Genomic DNA, 23,837 nt, shown 5'->3' on the forward strand with positions numbered 1-23,837 from the left:
TTATTATGTAGCACTTTGCATTGTATACAAAAAAAAATGAAACTTTGGTAACTCAATATTGTATATTTAAACTGGTAATTTTAAATAGCTATTCTTAAAATGTGTTATAAATTGTGTTTTTTCATTAATACATGAAATATGATAAGGGTATTGTTTTACATTAATATATCAAAAATTGTGGAAGATTATTTTGAACTGCCATTAACCTAATTCTATGGAGAATGATGCATGGTCACATAGTTCAAATTTGGTTATCATTTTGTCACAATTAAAATATAAGGATAAATTGCGAATATAACAAAACAACAGCATGATGCAGTTAAAACCTACGAACAAATTTGTTTATTCTATATTAATCCAATATAAGTTATTCATGTTCATCAACAGTCAAATAAATTTCCATTAATCTCTGCAGCATTCTCATCAATAAATAATGGACAAAATCGCATAACTACACTGTACAAACATGAAAAAAAAATAGCAAGTGTTCGAGGAAAAACTACGACGATGCGTCAGCGGCTGAGCTATCCTGTCTAGCAGAAATGACTCGATCAAGAGTTTCGTCCGCAACTTTGATGCCACTTGTCTCGAGGTCTGCAACAATGGCAATGGATGCATCGAGTTCCCCAATATCTAGACACAGGCTGATGACTTCGTCGTACAAGGGACTGCATATAAACACACAACTCACTCACTAAGAATCGATAGCAAGTTATGAATGAGAGTTCGTTAGTGGCAAGAAGTATTCGAGAAAGTCCAAGAATTTTGAGCCAGCACAAAAATCTACTGGCAACAACGGATTTCAAGTTTTTTCATAAGACAATCGGTTTCTGGAACTCATCTTCTAACAAGTTTCATTATTACTTTGCAGTTGAAGGACTAGTTTTTTTCAACCAGAAAACATAAAGACTCACCTGCCAAAAACATAACCTAGGCGATGAGTTGTCTGCAAAATCTGTAAGAAGGCTGAAGGCATAGGAGCTCGTATAGCAGCTCGAAGTACCATAGCACAGTCCCCAATGGTTGGCGTTCCTCCTAATTCAATTACCTAATAGAAAATCCATTTTCAGATACATGTGATATATGAAAATATACACAAATATAAAAGCACAAACTCCAGGAGTATTGGCATAAAATATACAGATAGATATAGATTATAATTACCAAATTCATTATTTTAATGGCCAATTCAACCTCCCATTCCTGCGACCATCTTCTAGGGGCTTTGTTCTTAAAGTCCATCTCCCACGTCCAACCCCAGACATCAGCTAACGTGTACATATCTGATACATCAAACACCTTCCTGTTCCTCAATTCCTTAAATGCTTCGTGAATATCTTCCGGAAACCAGTCATCATCGTCATCATCCTGCATTCAATTGTACCAAAGACGAATAGCATATTAATAAGAAACATGATTATCACTCCTGTTACTCGTGAGTCGTGACCCTTTAGAAAAAGATCAAGTGACAATCCAGTTATGTCACTCACAGAGCTTTCTATAGTACCAATTTCACCAACAAGGACATATATTGCATCACATGTGAACATTCAATATGCTAAAGTTTTTTTGGAAGGGTACAGAATATTTTGTGAATGAAAGATCAGTTTCAAGCGAAGAGTAAGGAGCATCTCCGTGACCCAGCATGTTTTAGAATGGGATAGGACTAGGAGCAAGAGTAAGGTGTTCTATTAGTATCAAGAGTTATACACACAATATTTAAGCAGCTTGCTAGTAGACTATATGCAACAGGTTCAAAGATTTACCTCCATAGATGCCCTAGGTGATCTTTTCTTTAACTTTCTCGATGAGCTGGTACTCTGGTCGGAGTCTTTCAACAATTGCACCCCAATCATTTGAAGAGGTTTGGCAGCCTCTGCTTCCTTATTTTTAACTCGGTCACTGACTTGGATTTCAGTTTGTTCTACCTCCTCCTCGTCCTCTTCCTCATCAGCCTCATCATCTTCAGCATCTTTGGCAATCTCATCGCCAACATCAGCATCATCTAAGATATCAAGGACCTCATCATCATTTTCCTCTTGTTCTAATGGCTTGCTATGATTTTCATTCAGGCCCTCCCCAAGGAAACGCCGTCTCCAGAACTCTGTATTGCCTTCTTCCAGCTTTATCCGTGAAATTAATTCATCCAACTCTTCATCCACCTATAAGTTTGCATAGTTTTGTTAAGGCAATAATAATTCACCTTTTTGGGAACGAAGAGCATTGGTTTTTAGAAACTAGGAGACACTGAGATGACTATATACGAATTACTAAAACATTTAACCTAATTAAGCAAAAAATGAATAATTTAAAACATAGTTACAAAATTAATCATAGGTTTACCTCTTCTTCTTCCTCTTCCACAGGAGGAACCCAAAGGGGTCGGCCTCTAGAACGGTTTATTCTCCTTGCCTTTTGCACACGCTGATACAGTACATTTCTAGTGCCATCAGTTGGCAAACCTTGAGCTTCCAGCTCTTCCTTCAGCTCTGATACTATCATTTTACTAGCAGCTTTTGGTTTTAACAGATTTTGTTCTGGACCTTTTATAATTTTCTTTAATCTCTCCTCAACTCTAATGTAGTCAGCCTCGGTAATATTCCCCAACACTATTGGCCCTTCATTTCTTAAGGTTCTTAAAAGTTTTCTATGATGTATTTTCCATTCCTCAAGGCATCGCTGTTTGAAAGAGGTTTCCATAGGATTGGAATATGCAAAACCCTCAGCATCAGGATCTAGAGGAGTTTTTCCTCTACGTGGGACCCAGCGTTTGCGTTCACCCGTGAGCCCACCTTCTGCAACATACCTGTTATCCAGCTATGTAAATCAAACTTCTTACAGTAATCAAAATTGGATCAATATAAAACATAGTTAAGGTTCCACAGAAACTAAATGAAAGATTCAGAAATGCTCAGAAAAATACAATTCATTAATGCTCACAAAACTAAACAAGGTGTTACAAATAAACAGAGAACCAAATAGAAATCAATTAAACAGCATAGTAGAATGACTAAATAAAAGTACATAAAAGGAATTGGAATCATACAGATTAGCTGTCTGATATGGTAATATAATTTGACAGAATTAAACCTGGCAATGTAGTCAATTTCATGCCCAAGTTCAGCTTCTTCTTGCAAAGGTTCAATCCATGAGCTAACTAGAGTCCGATATTTCCTGCTCAAGATCATGGCTCGGGGTGGGATTTGTTGTTTATCCTTCGCCATGGTTTCCAGAGCATCTAGTAACTCGAAAACTCTTCCTGATTTCAATTATGATAAACAGTAAGGAAAATATGACCTCTAAAGATAGAGACTGAAGCTGCTAGCTCACAGAACAACCGGGAAGAAAGAAACAAATGCGGAAGTTAGTGTCAGAGTACATGCCTTCTCTACACAATGAGCGAAGATACAACGAAAGTGGATCACCATATTGTCCCTCATAATGTAACAAAGTGGTCCCGCCTTCAAACCTTTTGAGAGCACGAAAATGTCGAATGGCTTCCCTTGTGACACAATATTTTGTAAAGCATTCCACCAACAACCTACACAAGAAGAGTAGAAGCCAATTACTCAGTATCAGAGGATGCGAATAGATTACACCAACAGATATTAGCAGATTCACTCTATACATGCTTCACATGTGACATATAAAAACAATTGAGTTTCCGAATAGAAACATAACAAAGTTAATTTCACTAATTGATCCAATTGAATATGTTGTGGCATGGTTCTTATAATTATTTCCAGAGTTATCTTTCAAAAGTTTAGGGTGAAAACATCTCAGCCTAGCATTCAAATATATAGATTACCAAAACTTGTCTTGAAAATGGATCTGGAAATGTAATTCATCTTTTTCATATGGAAAGCACTTTTTAATATGTGCTAGGTGATGACGGAAACTCATGAAATTCAGTGTCTAACATGAAATAGAACTTAAGAATATCTGCTGGGGAAGGTGAGAGATATGAAAATAAACACCTAACAAAATATAGAAGATGAATTATTCAAAGATCACATTTCTCAATGAAGTCTAAAGAAAAAAAGATCTTACGCGTAGGTTCTCACATTTGGTTGCAAACGCTTGTGGTCTTCAACCATCATTCCAAGTAACTCGGCAACATCTTGGACCCTAGATTGCCATATTGAATCTGAACACATTATAGAAGTTGGCAAGCACAAAGGAAGAAAATGAAAGTATATAAATATCTTCAAAAATAACATAAATGGAATGAAAATATTCTTTAAGGAATACCAACCACATTTGTTAAAAAGGAGGCTATCAAAAAGTTATCAGCATCACAGCATAGAGAACGGTAAATTGCTTTGCATACAGAATAAGATACCTGTCATATGACTCAGCTCTTGTATATGCTTGGATCACCCAATTATATGTCTCCGTATCAGGTTTCATATAAGCTAAACCAACCAAGAGAAGTCAAAAGTGAACTTTTAGAAAGACGACAAATCATTAGCAGGAATTATGAATGAGCAATGGTCAACAATCAACTTCAATACAAGTTAATAAGTTACATTAAGGTAAAAAGGAAATAGAAGCAAACACAAACCTTCTCCATATTCCATGTTTTCAAAGGTAGCAAAAGCAATTTCAGGAATTCCACAAGTAGCCTGGAAAAGATGTGAAAATAACTTCTTAATGACAAGAAATGTCTCAATTCAATTCAAGCAAACACAAACCTTCTCCATATTCCATGTTCTTCTTTAAGAAAAAGAAATGGAAAAGGAATGAAATACCAAAGGAAAATGTTCGTATAATATATTATAGACAGATTTAGCATATTGGATGCCAAGTACAAACAAAAGTGAAGAACTTCGCTTCTTTGCACTAACTCATCGTTCTTAAGTTTGCCTAAACTAGGACATGATGAAACACACAACAAAATGACAAACCCAAGTTGTTTTTCATAGTATGATTTACTTTTTGAGTATGAACACCCATGATCCCATATGTGATAGTATCATTCGAGACATCTGATGCACATAAATCACTCAGCCTAAATATATCCAAATTTACCATAAAATCAAAGGCTAAAACAGTAAGATCATCTCATGTGAAAAATCAGTAAGACCATTAGTAATTCTTCTCAGCAACATCTAAACCTCCCCCAAACCAAAGACTAGAACAGGTCCGAGGGACACTGGTACCTGCACACTCAAAAGACAATTGAAATGAAAGGTTGTCGCCATTCTACCAGCTGCTTCCATTTCATACGCTATGGTCAATGCATTTGAGTGATCTCCTGCCTTACAATCCTCTTCTATAAGAAGATCATAAAGCTTATCTGTAGCTCTAAGGCCACCCTCAGCACCCTTCAGAAAAACTCTATTGGCATCTTCTAGATGATTGCCTTTCACAAGTTCCTCTGATGGAAAGAACATGATCAATTAAACGGGGAACTTGTAGGAACAAAACTAAATTGCATGATAACAGTGACCAATCCACAGACGGTGTACACACGTACCAACAAGAAGCAGCCAAGCTTGTCGAATGTCATAATTGAGTTTTTCCATTGCTGCAAGAATTTCCAATCCTCTAGTAGCATGGCCTTTTGACCCAAACAAACGTACTAACGCAAGAAACGTTTCATGTAGAGGCCGAAGACCCTCACTCAGTTGCCTTCGAAGTGCGTGCATCTGCCATACATGAGTTCTAACATAAGTACGCCCCCTGTTAGTTAAGAATGACAATATTTAAATTCCACTTTGACTGTGATAACAGTATGCTCAATTGTCTTTCATGTTAAGGAGCTACTGTTGAGGAATGTAAATAACTTTGTTATATTTGAAACCTTGGGCATTCCGACTATAAGTAGACATATTATACAGACAGATGTCAAAGTGAGCTGACCTTAACAGAATGGCCAATATAATAAAGCTTAGGCATAAATTTTATCTAGAGCTTCCATTAGGTTTTCAAATTATTCAAAAGTTCTCTAATAAAACTCGTATCTCTAGGTAATCAATACATGTCAACTGTTCCTTAAAGTTTCAGGTAATCAATGAATTCTTTCTATTAGATTCATGTGCCTTCCCAATCTCCAGGTTGTGTATAGCTCCCTAAATATTCTCCGTAGTTTCACATTTAATGGCACATTATCCAACCAGCTTGAATTCAACCTCTAGCTCATTGAGGTCATCAATTAACATTAAAAACTAGCTCAAGCAGGAGCTTATAAATATAGTACTACTATGATCCTAGAAGCTTGACATTTCCAAATCAAACTAATCTCAAGCCTATATGGTTACTCATACGCCTTATTAACAGAAACAGCTATTGATCACAAACTACAATCACGTCAACGCAAGCAAACAGCCAAGCACAAAAAACGCTTTCACTCAACACTTCATTAAAAAGCCATACAGATCCCTCCTCGTCGCCATTGAGCACGTGAGACACGACGAGACCGTGGAACGACCTCGGTCCAGGCGTCAGCCCCGCGGCAATCATATCGTAGATCACATCAGAAACTCCGGCAGCGCTGCCGCTTCGAGCGCGCTCCATCAGCTCCTCCATGAACACGAGCCTCAGAAGCTTCTCCGCGCTCGACGGCGTGAAATTTCCGCCCTCGCTTCCTGGATAGCCGTTGTCGTCTGAATATTTCAGGTCGTTCTGCTGCTTTTTCCGGCGCGGTTTTCTCTGAGAGGAGGATATCGAGGCGGAAGGACCAGCCGCTGCGGCTACGGAGTTCCGAGGAGCGGTGGTGGAGGTTAGTGAGAAGCAGAAAGGTGTCTGCGTTAGAAACGAGAACGCCATTTTCGTTTGGGGGAGAGAAGTTTGGATAAGGGAAACGGTGGTTTTTACGGGATGGGATCCCCTGCTGTGGTGGGAGCACAGCAGGGGCTGCTGCCCTCACCCAAACAAATTTTTTATATTAAAATTTTTTTTTTTTTATAATATAAATTTATTATTAAAAAATTTGGTTGTGTGAGGGCAGCAGCCCCTGCTGTGCTCCCACCACAGCAGGGGATCCCCATCCGGTTTTTACCGGTCAGTCTACACAGATGAGGGGTTTAAGGAAATGGGTCAGGGTAATCGGGTTCGGATCTTCGCTAATTTGATATCGGGTCTGGTATAATAATTCCGCAGTTAATATTATTGAGCCAAATTTCAGACGTTGGCAGTTAAATGGGCTAATATTATTGGGCCAAATTTCCATTCTTTATTTAATATAGCATATATATTCTTTTTTTTCCACTCTATATATATAAGTATTTGTGAGGTGAAAGGTACGTTTATTATCGAAGTTAAAATTGTCATTTAAAAAAATGAAATATAAAAGGGAAAACGAAGCAAATATACGATGTATAACTATCTCCATGTTCCTTATGATGAGTATAAGATTCACTTTTTAAGTACATATTGCCAAGCACGTTGTTGAAGGTCGTGGAGCATGTCATGATCTTACATTATGGCATGTAAGAGCACATCACTTCATTGCCCAACAAGAATTCGCTACATGGAGAATTTTTCTACTGCTCAATTTCATATATACATTGAACTAGGATGTCACAACATTGCAACGAATAATATCACTGTTCTCGTAGATTATAATAATGTAATAATTCGCAGGGGCAAATTGGTAGTCTTCAAGGCCGGGCAATGACGAATCCGTAGAAGTTTAAGTTGCGGCATTCCACCTTCCTCCACATCAATCCCTTTCAAGAAATACATATCCTTAATTGATAGCCCTTTGAGGTTTGGGAAGCCCCCTTGCAATACTCTCAGCCTCTCGCCCAAGCACGCGTAGCCAGTTAACTTCAAGTACTCCAACTTCGGCAGGTTGCCTAGCTCCGTCATCGGATCCTCCTCTAGAAACGTCTCCACAAGCGTTAGATGCGTCAGATTCGGCGGGAACACGCACGGATCCGGGCACCTTCTCATCCCTCCTCGCAGCTTCAGCTTCGTAAGGCCAGCGAGAAGAGGAATCATCGAGGGCTCGATAGACAGCGATAGGTCCCACATCAGCTGCAGTTTCATGAGATTCTTCATATTTTCCAGCGACGCCCTCGCTCTCTTGAGCACGTCGCTTTCTATCTCGTGGTTGAGAAACAGACCCAGTTCTCGAACAGAACAGGTCGAGAGCGACGTGCATCGGAGCAAGTCATCCACGCCGATGTATTTCAAAGTCTCGACGTGTTTCAAGCTTTGCATGGTCGTTAGTCCATGGATGCGAGCTGCGCTGAAGTAGCGCAACCCCTCCATCTCGGGATTGGCGTCTGGTAACTCGAGGTTCTCGCTCATGGCGTCGATAACCTCGAGTTTATCGAGGTGGCCGAACCACTTCGGGATCTGGATCCTCTCAAAGGATCCGGACCGTATTCTTAGGTACCTCAACCCAATCAAAGAGCGGAACGAGTGAGGGAAATTCCGCCAACCAACACCTTCTAAGTAGAGTATCTCTAGCAATTGAAAACTCTTCCAGAAACGGAATGGGGTATTCACAAAGACATTGTTGAGGCCGTCAGAGTGGGAATTGATGACGAAAAGAGAGCGGAGATGGTGGCTTTGAACCCTCGACAACGTGTCGAGATTCTGACCATAGACAATGTGATGACGAGGCTTTGTCGTCCTCATCATGGCCTCCTTCTCCTTTCCCTTCTCGATGATATGAAAGCCTACTTCCTCTTTCGCTTTCACCAAACATACTTCTCGGAAAAGATCATGTAAATGGCAGTTTTTAACACGATCATCCAAAGTTAAATCCTTGATTTGAACCATGTTTCGATTGATCAACTCATCTAAATAGCCTCTTGCGATATCATCCACGGTTCTCCTTCCTTCGGGACGGATTAGCCCGTGTCCGACCCATATATGAATCAGTCGTTTCGCGGGGATGTTTGCGTCTTCTTTAAAGCAAGCGAGACACAAGAAGCATGATTTCAATTCGAGAGACAGGTTCTGGTAACTTAACTCCAAAATTGTTGATATTCTGCTTTCTGCTCTTCTGTGATGAGAGTTCACTTGCTCTAAGACTTCTTCCCATCTTCTCTTCGTGTGTGGTTCGACTAGTAAGCCTCCAACCACGGTGATGGCAAGAGGCAGGCCGTTGCACTTCTCCACGATTTCTCGGCCGATGGGCTCAAGTTCTTTGGGGCATTGGGGGTTTTTGGTGTGGATGAATGCCTTGTTTAGGAACAGTTCCCAACTCTGCTTGAGGTTTAGAACCTTCACCTCGAGGGCGTAGTTACTGTAGTTTGTAATAGTCTTGTTGCGAGTTGTGATTAGTAATCTACTTGGTTTATCTGTTAGGGAAAGAAGTGATGCAAGAAATTAGTAGCGAGTTTAGTGACAAATAATTATATACTCCCTTGTCCCTCGTTAAGTGTTATTTTTGTCATTTTAGTTTGTCGCTTATTAAGCGCTCATTTTCACTTTTTACTAGTATAAATGATAAATAGACTCACATTCTGTTCACTCGTGTTACTCACATTTTAATACAGTATAAAACTAATATTTCATCCGTCCGACAAGAATATGCATTTTGGGTTGGACACATGTTTTAATGCACAATTGACAAAGTAAAAAAGAGGTAGAAAGAAAAAAGTAAATAAAGTATTGTTAGTGGAGAATGGATCTCACCTAAATAAAGAGAAAAGAGTTTCCAAAATTGGAAAGTGCATATTCTTGTGGGACAGACTAAAAACAAAAGAATTCATATTCTTATGGGATGGGGGAGCCATAGTTACTACTCCCTCCGTCCCGGCTAAGATGACACATTCCTTAGCCGACACTGGATTTTAAGAGTTATTGGTTAATGTGTTTAATTAAAGAGAGAAAATGTGGGTGGAAGTATTAAAATAGAGAGAGAAATAAAAATGAATATTTAATAAGGGTGGAAAAAAGTGGTTAGGTGTATTAATTGGAGAAAGAGAGTTTTAAAAAAAGGAAATGTGTCATCTTAATTGAGACAAACTAAAAAGGAAAACGTATCATCTTAAGTGGGACGGAGGTCTTAAGTGGGACGGAGGTAGGGAGTAATATTAAAGTGAGATTTGTGTTTCTCCTCATGAATAAACAAATTTTGTCAGACTTTCGTATATTAAATGGACGAATAAAATGACAAAAATGAGATATACCTTGTTTATCTGGGAACGCATACCTCAGAGATTCCCAATGTTCTATCTCCCACACATCATCAAGAACTATGAAATACGTTTTCCCCTTGAGCTGTTCGTGAAGCATCTCCTGAAGCTTTTCAAGAAGATACCTCTCATCCTTCGTCGACTTCTCAATTTTCCCGATTTCATCACGCAGTCGCGCAGACTTGGGCAACTGCATGATCAGCTGCTTGATCGTCTCTCTTGGATCAAATCCGCTCGAAACCACAACCCAGCAACGACAATCGAATCTTCCGGACACAACGTTGTATATTTTTCGAGCAAGCGTTGATTTCCCAATCCCGGCCATGCCCTCAACCACCGCAATCGAGAGCCCTTCCCTCTTCCCCTCATCTAGGATCGATTCCTACAGGAGTGAAAGTAGAAAAAAATAATTATGTAGAGTTTTGTCAACCCTATGTTCTTACAATAGAGAGATATTAAAAATAATACTATATCGTACAAAAAATCATACTCACGGTAATAATCTAAAACACTCAAAAATATAATTTAAAACAAAATTTAGAAATCACGGCCCTTATCATTATCCCAGCCTAGTGCCCCTACCTGAAGCAGCTTCCGCATATCATCATCTCGCACACCAACGAAGTCTTGATCCTTTTGCCAAATCGGCATCCGCCTCCACGATTCCACTCTCGATCCGGATCCGGAAACCGGCTCTGCCTCCTCCCCGAGATCCCTGATCCCGTAGCTCAGGCGGCTCCTGTGGATGGCCTGCAGCCGTTCCTGGATGGCATCGATTTCTTTCCCGGCTTTGTTGACGTAGTGCATGTGTTTGGGGAAGGTGGAGAACTTTCCGAGGCGGGATTTGCTCTCGACTTTGAGGATGAACATCTCTATGACGTCCCTCGAGTCGAGAGCAACCTCTCGGATCTCGGATATCCAGTTGCGGACTCCCTCGTTGTCGGCTTGCTTTTGGTTGGCGTCTTTGAGGAAGCATTGGATGCGCTTGAGCTCGTCCTTGAGCAGCTCCACCCTTCCCTCAACTGCTCGAAGGAAATTTATCTTATACAGCAGCAGATCGGCCAGCAGTCGCACCGTTGATGCAACTACCTCCATCTCTATGTCGAATGTGTTGGATTTCTATGTGGGCGTACCTAGGATTTCAAAACTATACTACATCGGAAATTTTTGTTTACTAGTAATAAATATGTAGAGGTGAAGAACGGATAAGATTTACTATTTTTTTTCTCACCACTAGCATAGATGACGAAGTTATAGTGGTTTACTTTGGGCAAGTGGGGAATATAAACTTCACATTAAGATTTAACTAATCCACATTGATGACAAGTTAAATATACATGGTGGTGTTCGATTTCCTAGATAAAATAATACTAAGATATAATCTATTATTGAATTATGAGATTATTTTAACCGAACCAAACACACTGCACATTTTAATCCAGGATATAATTTTTGCAAATCAAACATTCCTAAGAGTATATACTATCTCCGCATGGGATTAAATATCTCACTAGACTGGGCTTTACTTCAGGATAAGCATATCAATTTTAATTAAAGAAATATATTGACGTATGTAGTTAACGTGTTTTCTTTAACTAAATATGTTAGTTGGTGGCGTAAAAAAATTGAATTAGTTCGTCCTTCGTTGACTAATTTTGAAATAATTAATAATAGGCCGTTGATTGGTTCAAACTAATTATTAATCTCAAGTGGTGATAAATCAAGTGTAAGTTTTATTTCAATATTTAATCAAAACTTTGACAAAAGAAGCACACGATGGAAAAGCAGAAAATAAACTCTCAATACTAAAATGAAGTTATCTAAGCACAAGAAAGTCTAAAACTTAGAATATCCAAAGCACGAATTAAAAAACAGGGACAAAATATCCCAATCTGGAGATTGAGAATCTTCCCGAGCACATCAAATGTGCTGTCGCAACAGCCTATGTACAAGTACTTAGATTTAGCTCTTGGATCTTTGTAGTTTGATATACATCTAAAATGTGTATGTATAGTAGTGCAAGGTTTACCAATTTATGGTATTAAAACATGAATCCTGAGCTATTTTGGACTGGAATAGAGTACTTGGAATTTGGAATGATATATAATCTTATAATATCAACTGATTGAAAGTGTAGTTTAGTTAATATGGACTCTTATGGTCTTTTGTTAGGCCATCCACAATAGGAATAGCCCAACCATAGCCTAGCCACAAACTCCTCCTGCCACATCATCAACACTAAAAATCCTTCTGCCATATCATAAATAGCCCAGCCATAGCCTAGCCACATCATAAATAGCTCAGCCACATCAATAGCCACATCACTCAAAATTATATAAAACAAATAATTAACAATCACACAAAATACGCAATTTAATTTACGATACATATACGAGAAAATTCAATAATATTATTAAAATTTAAAAAGTACATTAATTAAAAAAAATTACATAATTAACAAAAAAAACTATTGTCGTGCAGTCCTCCGCGCCCATAACTCTTCAATTAAATCCTTTTGGAGTCGAATATGAGCCTCCGTTTGGCGCATGTCGGCATGTGCTTGGAGGCGGCCGTCTTCATCGTGAGGTACCCCACTCCGTACGTTGGGGGTGGCCACGCCGTGGCTTGGACCGACTTCATTATCATCGTTGGCCAAATCAGTCAGTTGTCCACCTTCATCTTCGACAATCATGTTGTGCAGAAATTAAGATAGAGAGAGTACTCATTTCTAGGTGTTGATATTGTACAGAAATTAAGATAGGGAGAGTACTCGTTAATACAAGTGGTGCGAATGAAAATGACGGGCAAGTCGCGTATATATAGTGTTTCGGAAACAAAAAAAAAATTAAAAATGCGCGCTAGGCGATCCGGACGCTGCAATAGCGCCTAGCGGATCGCCTAGCGCACCGCCTAGCGCCACGGAACCACCGAGTGCTAGGCTGTTTTTTTCGCGAAAATCGCTGGGCGGCTGCAATAGACCGCCTAGCGCCGACGCTCGGCTAGGCGGTGCGCTAGGCGCTATTGTGGATGCTCTTAGAACTTTCAACAAAATGTGGTGTGCATGTCCCAAAACCCATTTTAAATATAGGGGTCACATTTTTTTATAATTAACACTAGGCCTGTCAAATCGGGTATCCGCGGATACCCGATCCGAAAATTTCGGGTACCCGATCGAGAATTTCCAAAAATCTAATATCTGATACCCGATTCGAAAATGATTTCGGGTACCCAAATACCCGACTCTGGTATCCAGTCCCGAAAAATTGGGTATCCAGCCCCGATGATGGAATTTTTAAATATTTTTTTAATTATTTTTAAAAGAAAATTAACTACAAAATTTTAGACATACAAACTTGTAGTTCGAATTTGATACAAGCTTGAAGTAGTTCGAGTTTAAGATAAAAAAACTACTACAAATTATTATAAATAAAACTTAAGAATTAAGAATGAAGGATTTCGGGAGTACATTTGAATTTCTGTAAATAATAAAATAAATACATAATTTATTAAATTTTAAAAAATAAAAAAATCGGGTAATTCGGGTAATTTGGATATACCCAATCGGGTATCAGATACCCGATACCCAATAATCCAAAAATCCTATACCCGAACCCAATCCCAAAATCCGAAAATCTGATTTTGGGTATCCAAATTAACCGATATTTCGGGTTCAGATATCAGGTATCAGGTATCCAATTCCCGATATCCATTTTGACGGACCTAATTAACCCTACAAAAAAAATGGATAAGTTCATGCCCAGCAAGAGAAGCGTCATATCCTTGCAAATTAGCAAAGCGATTTCTCATGCTCGAAATTCGAAACACGAAGCGATTTCACACAGTTTGACAAGTTCACCTTGGCTATGAACCGAGCACCGCCGCCGCCGCCTACCACCGCCGCTTTCCATCATCCTAATCCACCGCCGTCCGTCACCACTGCTCTCTCCGACCTCAAATCTCTTCTTCACCTCTCTTCCACCGCCCTCCAGTCTCTCCCACCTCCAATCGCTGACGCCTCCACCGCTGCCTATACCTACGTCCCCTGCCCTTTCAACCCTAACCACCGTCTCCCTCCTTCAATCCTATTCTCTCACTACCTCAATTGCCCTTCTCCTCTCTCTCTAACTCACAATTTCCACTATCCCCTCACTCTCAGCTCCTCCTCCTCATCAACCGCCGCCGCCTTACCCACCATCCCAGCCGATTCGTCCGAGCTCACCGTCTCTCTCGACAGCTACATCGCCTATAATGACGCCGCCAACAGTTTTTTTTACCATAATTGCCCCGGCCCTGTCACCCCCGCTACTCCACCGCCTCCATCCCTCAACTTACCTAGGGTTTTATACACCGAGTGCGCCGATTTCAATGAAAAATCTCCAACGGAAGCTGCCGCGCTTGATTTTATTAGGTTTCTGCCGTCTGAGATTTGGGCAATTCGAAATGAAATTGAATCGTGGGGTGGTGGTTTCCCCGCAGCGTACTCTTCACGAATTTTGCGTGCGATACTAAGGTTGAGAGACTGTAAATTGTTGCATTTGTATGATTGGATCATTATGAATTCGCCTAGATATGGTATGATTATTGATTGTGCCATGAGAGATCATGTGGCTGTGTTAGTTAAGCTTACTTTGAAGGTGATTGTTAGGGAGGCTCTTGAGCTGGCAGGATTAATGTATAGCGATGGAGAGATGAAGGGAATTGAGAAAGCTCTGTGTGGGAATCAGATTTTTGAATGCGCGGTTTTAGTTAGGGCGATAGCGTGGCTAGCATTGCAGTTCAGTGTTTTGTATGGTGAAGTTAATGGGAAGTATTTTGCTGTTGATTTGTTGAAAGAATGTGTGCGGAACTCTGCATCGGATGCTTCGCTGTTTCCTTTGGAGGGAAAGGATGATGAACCTAGCGAGGAGGGAAATGATGGCAGATGTGTAGAAGAGCAGGTACAAAATGCTGGATCAATTGATGAAACAGTTCAAAACAGTGTGATATTCGTCTCTCAAGTGGCTGCCGCTGTGGCAGCATTATATGAACGCACTTTTATTGAAGATAAGATCAAATCATTGCGTAATGACAGGCCAACCTCTACTTACCAACGGTATATTTTATTGTTTTGGTTGTTTCTACTTTAAGCTTGTATCCTGTGTTGGTTTAAATCTTTTTTGGTATATATAGATTGATTTTGTGTTCTACTGTGCTTGCTCTTTTTGTTAAACGGAGAAGCACTTCATCGTGGAAAGCTATAGGTCGAACTGCATGAAGTTATTAGTGATATGTTTGATGATTAGCTTAATGCAATTCACCTTGCTTTCCTAATTTCTTGGTCTTAATCTCTTCCTTTCTGTTATAATTTTCTTGCAGTAATGTGGAACATGCTCATGTGTCCATGATAGCTGTTGAGGAACGACAGAAACGTCCAGATTATAGACCTGTAATCGAATATGATGGTTTTCTGCGGCATAGGTCAAACAATCAGGTAACTTCTCTATAAGTGAGTCGGTTTATATCTTCGAGCTATCATTTCTCTGTACTGCCTTTTGCTTAAAAATAGTCCCTTTTAAACTGCTTCTTCGAAATGATGGTTCAACTAGGAGGTATGAGTAGGTTGAAATCCTGTTTGACTTAAGGTCAGAAGTTAATAGTAGGTCATTTACTACACTGGCCAATTTTGCCTTTGAAACTGCTCCGTACAGAGTAACTGGCCTTTTCATTATTTTGAGGATAAGTTGTAATGATATCCGAGTAATAGCATTTTTTTTTCTGTTGATTCTTTTTCTTGATACAATATTTATTTTTGTTATCATGTAGGATGCCAACAGAGTAAAGACAAAAGAGGAATTATTAGCTGAGGAAAGAGACTACAAAAGGCGGCGAATGTCATACCGTGGCAAGAAACTCAAGCGTAATGCTGTGGAGGTAAGAACTTTTGTTTTTCTTTTGAAACCTTTGTATGTCATCAATGTTTATATTGGTTGGAAATCAGCATATTTAATTTAATCTTTTCTCCTTGTAATGTCTTGAAGGTAACGAGGGGTATTATAGAAGAATATATGGAGGAATTCAGGCTATCTGAAGGGATCAGTGGCTTGTCAAATGCTGTGGATGAGAATGAAGCTTTGGGCTCTGAAAATATGGATGGGCATGCAAGAGCAGCTGATTATTTTGGATCGAGGAGAAATTCTGAAGTTCCTGAAGATGATAGGGGCCAATCAGTTGATAACAGGAAAGATGTACACTCTCGTGATTATGCAAGAGTTTTTGAGGATGACTACCAGCAGAGAAGACGGGATTCAAGTTGGGATGATAGGCGTCAATTTCCCGATAGAAGCAATAAGGGTAATTGGTATGACAGAGATGAGTCTGCAACACGTGATGGAAGACGAGTTCACAGTCACTCAAGAGTGCTGAAGAATGGTGGAGAAAAGTCAGACTTTGCTGAAGATGATTTGCGAAGATCACACCAAAGACGAAGTGAGTCACATGACAAAAGGTATTATAAAAGCACTAGAGATGAGCATGAGCAGAAAACTCATAAAAGAAGAGATGAACATGAGAGAAGTAGTCGTAAGAGAGAGAGAGCCAAAGACTGTTGGGAGTATGAGGTCCGAGATAGAAGCAAACGAGACAGGGCTTCTGGAGAGAGAGATGAAGACGAGAGAGGACATGCGGATAGAAGGAAAAGCAAATCAAACCGGAGTAGTGGTTCTCGGCATGAGTTTGATGACAGATATGATCCTGCAGTCACTCATGATATGTAAGAGGAAAAGATTTCTGATCAACGGACTTGCTTACTGGTTATTGGCGTGCACCTCTGTAATGATATGTGATTTCCACATGCGAACTATCTTACCTAACATGGGTCAAGTGTTATCAAAGTTGGGGTAAGTTTCCCTAACATCAGATTTTCAAAATTCTTCTAAATGTGGGTTGATAGTAAGTCTGGTTCTTGCTTTTGTTTGATCACCAAATTTGGCAGCAAGCAGCATGCTGGTGTTTCCAATTTGTCCGTCGCCTGTATCCTTCTCTGTATCCTTGAAATTCGTCATTCTGTTTGTTTAATGGCCGAGTTTTCCTCTATGTTTACATTGTAATCTTTTGTATTGGCATTTTTATTAAACTTATCAGTTGATGCTATTTTAACTGACTCGTTTGAGCATCAAGTTTTGGGCATGGAAAAACTATGAGTTTGACCTTTGCAGGTAATTAGCCAATGCATTATTTTGAGTTGCTTCGATTTGTTATCTGTAAATATTTCTCTTCACACTTGACCTTTACATTCCACCACAGACTACTTTATCCACGATGGTCACGTCTTAGTTAGTCAATCCAGATAAACACTAGATGTTGTTATCATTAGTTCCACCATATTGTGAATTCATAGAGTGGTTTATGTCTTTTATATGAGGGTTCACTATTCCCAGTTTGTGCTGCTAATTTTAAATGTAGCATGCAATTTAGGATTCTATATAATCATCTGATGTTATACTTTGTTAGTTTATTACCAAAACCAGAAACCATTGTGCTGCTAATTTTAAATGTAGCATGCAATTTAGGATTCTATATAATCATCTGATGTTGTACTTTGTTAGTTTATTACCTAAACCAGAAACCACTGAATTTACATGTTCACATACCTATTTACGATTCTTCTTTACTTGTTCGCTTACCTATGTACTATTCTTCTTTCATCCTTGTAATTTTGATTTATGTATGGATGTTATTTTGTTGAGATTGTGATATTTAGATTTTGTCTACGAGATCTTTGTGTTTTCTTGCAGCTACTTCTGTATCATTGATCTTGCTAGCAAAGAAGATTGTGATGATGTTGAAAGAAGTTCACGCCGAGATTAGCCTAAATAGGTAACAAATAGTATACACTAATCAAGGTGGTGGAATTTGTTTTACTTGATTTTGGTTACATACATATCATGTTCATTCTTGAAATATTGATGGGCAGTTTGGTAGGGTAGATAACTTATCTATCTTGGTGTTATAGAACAAAAATGATCGAGAATGTGTGTCCTTATCATGTTTAGTTTATTTATCTTCCATACTAAAATTTGCCTAGCTACTTTACTAGTGTAGTTCAATGGTATTATTCACCATATCCCTGTAAGAAAAAAATACCTCCGACCATGAAATAATGTCCACATTCGCCATATTGGTTCGTTGACAAAATAGTGTCCACATTTGTTTTTTTCCATTTTTTGGTAAATGGACTTCGTTTGCTACTAACTCATTATTATACTCATGTTTTATTATAAAACTAATGTATAACAATGAGACTTATATTTTACTAATTTTTTCTTATTATTTATCTCACTTAATTTTACTAACTTGGTAATGGATTCGCATATTTTACTAGCTCATTCCGCTTATATTTTATTAATACTTCTATTTCAGAAAAATAGAGAATCTAAGAATTGACGTGAGTTTTAATGCAAGATTGATAAAACAGGAGAGATAGATAGAAAAAATTACTAGAGTATTATTAGTGAAAAATGATAGCTTACTTCATTAGAAATAAAATCTTACCAAAATTTGAAGTGGATCAGTTTTGAAGAACAAATTAAAATGACAAAAATGGATTATTTTTTGGAAATGGGGAGAGCATTTTGAAGATAACATGAATATATTTTGACAAAGGACTAGGTAGTTGGTTCATTCGAAAAATTAATGACAAATACACTTAGAGTGTCCACAATAAGGGAGCCGTAGCTCCCAGCCAGAAAAATTGGTTACTAACAAAAACATATTGTAATTATTGACAGCCCATATATCAGCAAATTGTGCTTGGTAAAGCAATTCATAGCATGAACATTACACATAATGATTATAGCATTAATTAGCAGTTCACAACATGATCATTACACATAACATACATAATTTTAGCTATCTGCAACTATATTATACTCCATCCATCCATTATTAATAGCTTTGATAGTAGACGACACGGGGAATTAAAGAATACTAATTTTTTTATACTATAAGGCTTGTCAACATACTTTGGCCAAATGGCAACTATTTAGCCAATTTTTTTAGGGGGGAGACTCAATGAAGATGAAAAATTGATTATAAATTCTTTTCATAGTCTTTCACAAGTGTAATAGCTTCAATCATTCTATGCAAACTACTCAAGCTTGGCTCATGCAGCACATGGAGGAACCATGCATTTGGAGAAGAATCCCAGCATTTTTTTCTGAAGAAAATATCAATATTAGATAAATCTTTTACACAAAAACATGTACAAATTGAAAGCAAATTACTTACTCTTTTCGAATTTTCGAGTAGCTCGGGTGGGATCTTGTACAGATCCTCATCCACAGGTTTAGCAGAAACCGAGGATCTATGTTGTACGAGGTTTCCAGATTTAGTAGTATTACTCTGTTTTGGGTGGTGTTTGTGAGGGACTGTCGGATTTAATCTTGGTTGATTCATCAAGTCACGAACCTTAACTTTCTTCATTTGCTCATTTGAATGTGGATACCCCTTGTTCACTCCTCTTGCCTGAGACTAAATTTCAAGCTATGTAAATTGGATTATTGAATGTGAACCCTGGGTTTGACTGTTTGATAGAATTTAATTGGATGCATTACAATCTTACCCACCACTTTTTTTCATATATGCAAGTGGGATGCTGTGTGATTGTAGAGTCCAAATCTAATTGACTCCAAATTTTATATTTGTGCTATCTATCTACAGCGTTCTTCTAACTAGTACTAGTATATTGGAAAATCAGACCATATACACTCAAAACTTCAAATTTTCTAAAGCTCATTATAATAAAATAAAAAAACCACAGTTATTTCACTTACGATATTTGATCAATCAAGGTTTGAAAATAAAAAATTATGTAATTCATAAAGTTTTATCTTTTTCTAATTATTACTCTGATATCAGTATGCAAAATGACATTTTTTATGATGCTCTAAATCCATTAGTACGTTACATTAATTATACAGAATGCAGTTATTCGATGAAATCAAAATTCAGAAAATTTACAAGAAATTAATTTTTCAGTAATAAACAAAATATAATCACAATTTTTTTTTTAAAAAAAGAGTGAGGAAAGTAACCAACCTTTCGCTCAGGAACGGCATAAACTCGGCGAGGCAAAGGCAAAGGCTTCTCATAACCAACCCCATAAGAATTAGCACCGCCGCCGCCCCAATACGCGGCGTTAGCACCGTAGGAGCCGCCGCATTCGCCGGAGCAGCTGCAGCGGAGCAGCCCCGCCTGCCTCGCGCACTCGAAATACTGCGTTATCGGCATCTCACTCGCATTCTCCCAGTCGCCAAACGCCGGAATCTGCCCACTCTTTCTGTAATTTTCCTACAAAAATAGTAATAAAACCAACTCAAGATTCCTCAAACAACTCGAAAAGGGAAAAGTGATGCTGATGTTGAAGGAATCAAGATCTTGAAGAGTTTTTCTTTTTGTTACTTACTGTGCCCATGTGAGAGAGAGAATATGGATGGTGGATGGATTGGAAATTGGAATGGAAATCAGATTGAATCTTGATTTCTATCTATCTCTCTTTCTCTGTGAAATGTCAGGTGGTGGTGGGGATGTGAGGTGGTGGGTTGGTTGTTAAGGGGCATCAATAACCCCGTCTCCATTTCCGGCCCCAAGTCTCCTCCACGTCATCATTCCTCTACAGTTGCGGCCCAGGCCCCAACTGCTGTAACCCTGGAGGTTGCGGCCCGGGCCGCAACTAATAAATGACACTATTCACAACTATAACCTATTTTGAACGTAAAATAAAATACGTTGAGCAATTATAACACGAGCAATTCATTTTTAATACAAAAATAATAAATTATAAACTAAAAAATATACAAAAAATTAGAGTAATAAAAAAAATACAAAAAAAATAAAAAAATTAAAATTCTGCAATACACGTTGCCCTTCTCCATCTCCTTCTTCCTCTTCCTTCTTCTTCCCCCTCTCCCCCTTCTTCTTCTTCTTAAAAATGCAAAAAATAAAAAAAAAATTAAAATTGATGAAAAAAACGTCGCCCCTCTCCATCTCCTTCTTCTTCCTCTTCCTCCTTCTTCCCCCTCTCCCCCTTCTTCTTCTTCTTCTTAAAAATGCAAAAAAAAAAAAAAATTAAATCGATGAACAGTAGCGGCCCGTCACCGTGCAACCCCGTCCCGGGCCGGGACGCGGGACGCTCCCCAGGCAGGTCACGCGTCACCGGGACGGGCCTGAGCCGTGCCGCCCTTCCGTGTAATGCATGGGACGGGCCGGGACTCGCGAGATGCGGCCCGGCCCCTTGCGTTACGCATGCTCTAACTGTTGGTGCGGATGGTTTGGACGGACTTCTCGGCCGACTTCCCAAAAACCACTACACTGCCACGTCATAAGGATCTCTCACTGCACTGCCATGTCATAAGGACATTCCACTGCACAATGGCGGACATCCCAAGGACATCCCTGCGGATATCCACAATAATAAAAATTCACAAATTCACAAATACACAATTTACGGAATTAAATTTTTGACACGAATACGGGAAAAATGCAACGATTTTATTTTTTTAAAAAAAGCATACATATTTAAATTAAAAAAAGTACATAGTTCACACAAAAAAAAAACATCCCAAACCAAAAAACGATTCAAACAAAGTACATGTTATGCCTTGAATTTCTATAGTTTGCCGCTAGCCCGGGGGTCTGTATGATATGTTTTTGTTTTAGGCTTTCATATTCGACGATAATACATGCGTTAGAGTTTTTAAAAAAATTGTATATATAGAGTTTGCAACGAGCCGTATATATAGAGTTTGCAACGAGCCGTATATATAGAGTTTTTTTTAAATAAAAAATTGGGCCGTCCGTCGGGATGTCCGTCGTGGCACCGCAATGGCGGACGTCCAGACAGACATCCCGACGGACATTGCCGGAAAGCCGCGGATGTGCGGTGTCCGCAACCGACGTCCTCGTCCGCCCCTCCCTCGCCTAATGGCGGACGTCCCGCGCGGATGTCCGGCGAGACATCCTCCATTGCGGATGCTAAGGGAAACACACACTAGCGCTACATCATTTTCAAAGTCATTTATCATTGTTGTTTTTTTTGTCTAGTAATGGGATTTTGAGATTAGTCAAAGAATGGATGTGTGTAGGTGTTGAAAACTGAGATTTTTGGTGTGGGAATTACAAATAAGAGGGAAAAGTCTTGAGTTGATTGTAAGTTAGAATGCTTGAATCTTGGATAAATGGTAGTGAATTAAGTCAATGGTTTGAGTATCAACACATTGAAATATGCGAGCTTAATTAAATTGAATATTTGCATGATAATCTTCGATATTTGACCATACAAATTTTAATATAAAATTAATAAATTATAAATGAAATAAAAATGACTAAAATATTAATAGTAGAAAGTACTGCTCACCTTATTAATTTCATTAGAAAGAGAAATTTATTATAAATATAATATAATTATGTTTTGTCGATCATCCGAAATACTAGTTTGAAATATGCTATATTACTAATGTAACATGTGATTGTCGCTATTGTTCATTTAATAGTACGCATCACATTTTACGTGCAATTTAAGAAATGTTTTCTTGATTATTTCTAAGCATAAATTGGTGTCAAAGTCTATTTCTTGTAGTAACATCATCTTAAGTTGACTGGATATCTAAATAGCAGCACAAATATACGTTATATTTTAAATATTTTTAAATTTAAACCAAAAATCACTATAAAAATAAAGGCTATGTTTTTAGTAATTTATATGCTTCCTGGTACTAGATCTGTCTATAAAAATAATATTTGCAGTAACAATACTACTATGAATTTTAATATAAGATTAGTAAAATAATGGAGAACAAACGAAAAAAATGATTGAATTACAAGAAAATGAAACACTTTTTTAGTAAGATAAATTTACCATTTTGTTAAATGAAAAAATAATTATCGTTTTTATTTATTTATAGTGTAGTTGAAGTGTTTTATACAATTTGTCAAGGAAAATAAGACAAATTAGGTAGACAATTGGAATCTGTGCAAGTGTGAACGCAAGTGATGGGGAAGTCAAACACGCACACTTAAGTGACTAATTTTTGAGATTAAAAGTGTACTTTTTGTAATTAATTAATTAATTAATTAATATTTTAATGGTTACCAATGTGCGAAGACACTTCTTGGTCGTTTTCTTTTAGGTCTGGGTGTGTCTAGGCATTTTATATAAGTATTAAAACAAATATTTGTGAATAGTGATTTAATAAAATGGAAAAACAAAGGATATTAGCTCGGAAGAGTGTAGTGTTTTAATTCGCCGTCATATAAAGGGTGTTGACTGTTGACCGCCTCTAATCAATAAATAAATATCTTTTCTCTGCTCTAAAAAGGAAAATACAAATTTGAATGTGCAGTTTGGAAAGTATGAAAGTGATAAAAGAAAAATAGTTAAAATCTTGTTAACATATAGAGCGACTTACATCACTAGTAATTTAATGTGTAATGAAAATTATTCAAAAATGAAAATAGATTAATTTTGATAGAAAAACTAAAATTATTTTTCAGGAGCTAAGGAGGTGAGTATCATATGAAATTATTCTTACTCTGACTGACTAAAATTAATTTAATTTATCTAGCTTAATGAATAGAGATGATCAAGAAATTATTGAACTTTTGGGACAGTACATAGAAGAATATTAAAATCAAACAATGTAAAAGGATTAGAAGACTTTTGCATCATCATTTTCCACCATGATTCCCTCTAAAAAGAAACAT

General features: G+C 38.1%; 4 protein-coding genes across 12 annotated transcripts; 1 reads left to right on the top strand and 3 right to left on the bottom strand.

The window, feature by feature from the left end:
* Window positions 1–314: 314 nt before the first annotated feature.
* On the bottom strand, window positions 315–6,853 carry LOC121752978. Of its 3 annotated transcripts, none has more exons than XM_042148097.1 (13): window positions 6,379–6,853; window positions 5,480–5,651; window positions 5,163–5,380; window positions 4,565–4,625; window positions 4,343–4,415; window positions 4,051–4,128; window positions 3,384–3,541; window positions 3,091–3,259; window positions 2,344–2,806; window positions 1,767–2,162; window positions 1,165–1,368; window positions 915–1,048; window positions 315–668 (listed from the first exon to the last, which is right to left on the bottom strand). In XM_042148097.1, the coding sequence occupies exons 1-13, from the start codon at window positions 6,769–6,771 to the stop codon at window positions 500–502; spliced, it is 2,688 nt and encodes an 895-aa protein (XP_042004031.1). In that variant the 5' UTR covers window positions 6,772–6,853; the 3' UTR covers window positions 315–499. The 3 variants fall into 3 exon arrangements, with proteins under 3 accessions (XP_042004031.1, XP_042004030.1, XP_042004033.1); XM_042148096.1 differs by having other exon boundaries at window positions 5,480–5,685; window positions 6,359–6,853; XM_042148099.1 differs by having other exon boundaries at window positions 5,480–5,685; window positions 6,379–6,548.
* Window positions 6,854–7,337: 484 nt separating this feature from the next.
* On the bottom strand, window positions 7,338–11,262 carry LOC121750852 (probable disease resistance protein RF45). The gene is made up of 3 exons (XM_042145480.1): window positions 10,683–11,262; window positions 10,095–10,482; window positions 7,338–9,260 (listed from the first exon to the last, which is right to left on the bottom strand). Exons 1-3 carry the CDS (start codon window positions 11,193–11,195, stop codon window positions 7,564–7,566), a joined length of 2,598 nt encoding a protein of 865 aa, XP_042001414.1. The 5' UTR covers window positions 11,196–11,262; the 3' UTR covers window positions 7,338–7,563.
* Window positions 11,263–13,879: 2,617 nt separating this feature from the next.
* On the top strand, window positions 13,880–19,535 carry LOC121751343 (U11/U12 small nuclear ribonucleoprotein 48 kDa protein-like). Of its 5 annotated transcripts, none has more exons than XM_042146064.1 (7): window positions 13,880–15,192; window positions 15,456–15,570; window positions 15,903–16,010; window positions 16,118–16,975; window positions 17,071–17,293; window positions 17,873–17,954; window positions 19,186–19,535. In XM_042146064.1, the coding sequence occupies exons 1-4, from the start codon at window positions 13,964–13,966 to the stop codon at window positions 16,850–16,852; spliced, it is 2,187 nt and encodes a 728-aa protein (XP_042001998.1). In that variant the 5' UTR covers window positions 13,880–13,963; the 3' UTR covers window positions 16,853–16,975; window positions 17,071–17,293; window positions 17,873–17,954; window positions 19,186–19,535. The 5 variants fall into 5 exon arrangements, with proteins under 5 accessions (XP_042001998.1, XP_042001997.1, XP_042001996.1 ...); XM_042146063.1 differs by having other exon boundaries at window positions 19,248–19,535; XM_042146062.1 differs by lacking the exon at window positions 19,186–19,535 and having other exon boundaries at window positions 17,873–18,153.
* LOC121751344 lies at window positions 19,146–20,656 on the bottom strand. Of its 3 annotated transcripts, XM_042146068.1 has the most exons (4): window positions 20,542–20,656; window positions 20,175–20,426; window positions 19,365–19,607; window positions 19,146–19,293 (listed from the first exon to the last, which is right to left on the bottom strand). In XM_042146068.1, exons 1-4 carry the CDS (start codon window positions 20,548–20,550, stop codon window positions 19,240–19,242), a joined length of 558 nt encoding a protein of 185 aa, XP_042002002.1. In that variant the 5' UTR covers window positions 20,551–20,656; the 3' UTR covers window positions 19,146–19,239. The 3 variants fall into 3 exon arrangements, with proteins under 3 accessions (XP_042002002.1, XP_042002001.1, XP_042002000.1); XM_042146067.1 differs by having other exon boundaries at window positions 19,146–19,601; XM_042146066.1 differs by having other exon boundaries at window positions 19,146–19,607.
* Between the last annotated feature and the right edge of the window lie 3,181 nt (window positions 20,657–23,837).

The sequence above is a fragment of the Salvia splendens genome, chromosome 10, assembly GCF_004379255.2.
Source record: "Salvia splendens isolate huo1 chromosome 10, SspV2, whole genome shotgun sequence".
Taxonomy (NCBI): domain Eukaryota; kingdom Viridiplantae; phylum Streptophyta; class Magnoliopsida; order Lamiales; family Lamiaceae; genus Salvia; species Salvia splendens.

Bases quoted from the DNA above. Each gene is read 5' to 3' on its own strand.
- LOC121752978 (XM_042148096.1), bottom strand. From the start codon at position 6,771: ATGGCGTTCTCGTTTCTAACGCAGACACCTTTCTGCTTCTCACTAACC. The intron at 5,381-5,479 runs GTACGTGTGTAC...TCTTTCCATCAG, and splicing joins AGCTTGGCTGCTTCTTGTTG to AGGAACTTGTGAAAGGCAAT. The intron at 1,369-1,766 runs GTAAATCTTTGA...AATTGAATGCAG, and splicing joins CACCTAGGGCATCTATGGAG to GATGATGACGATGATGACTG.
- LOC121750852 (XM_042145480.1), bottom strand. From the start codon at position 11,195: ATGGAGGTAGTTGCATCAACGGTGCGACTGCTGGCCGATCTGCTGCTG. The intron at 10,483-10,682 runs GTAGGGGCACTA...TCACTCCTGTAG, and splicing joins ATATGCGGAAGCTGCTTCAG to GAATCGATCCTAGATGAGGG. The intron at 9,261-10,094 runs GTATATCTCATT...TTTCCCTAACAG, and splicing joins TGCGTTCCCAGATAAACAAG to ATAAACCAAGTAGATTACTA.
- LOC121751344 (XM_042146066.1), bottom strand. The intron at 19,608-20,174 runs GTTGGTTACTTT...CTTGAAATTTAG, and splicing joins ATGCCGTTCCTGAGCGAAAG to TCTCAGGCAAGAGGAGTGAA.
- LOC121751343 (XM_042146064.1), top strand. From the start codon at position 13,964: ATGAACCGAGCACCGCCGCCGCCGCCTACCACCGCCGCTTTCCATCAT. The intron at 15,193-15,455 runs GTATATTTTATT...ATTTTCTTGCAG, and splicing joins CCAACCTCTACTTACCAACG to TAATGTGGAACATGCTCATG. The intron at 16,011-16,117 runs GTAAGAACTTTT...AATGTCTTGAAG, and splicing joins TCAAGCGTAATGCTGTGGAG to GTAACGAGGGGTATTATAGA.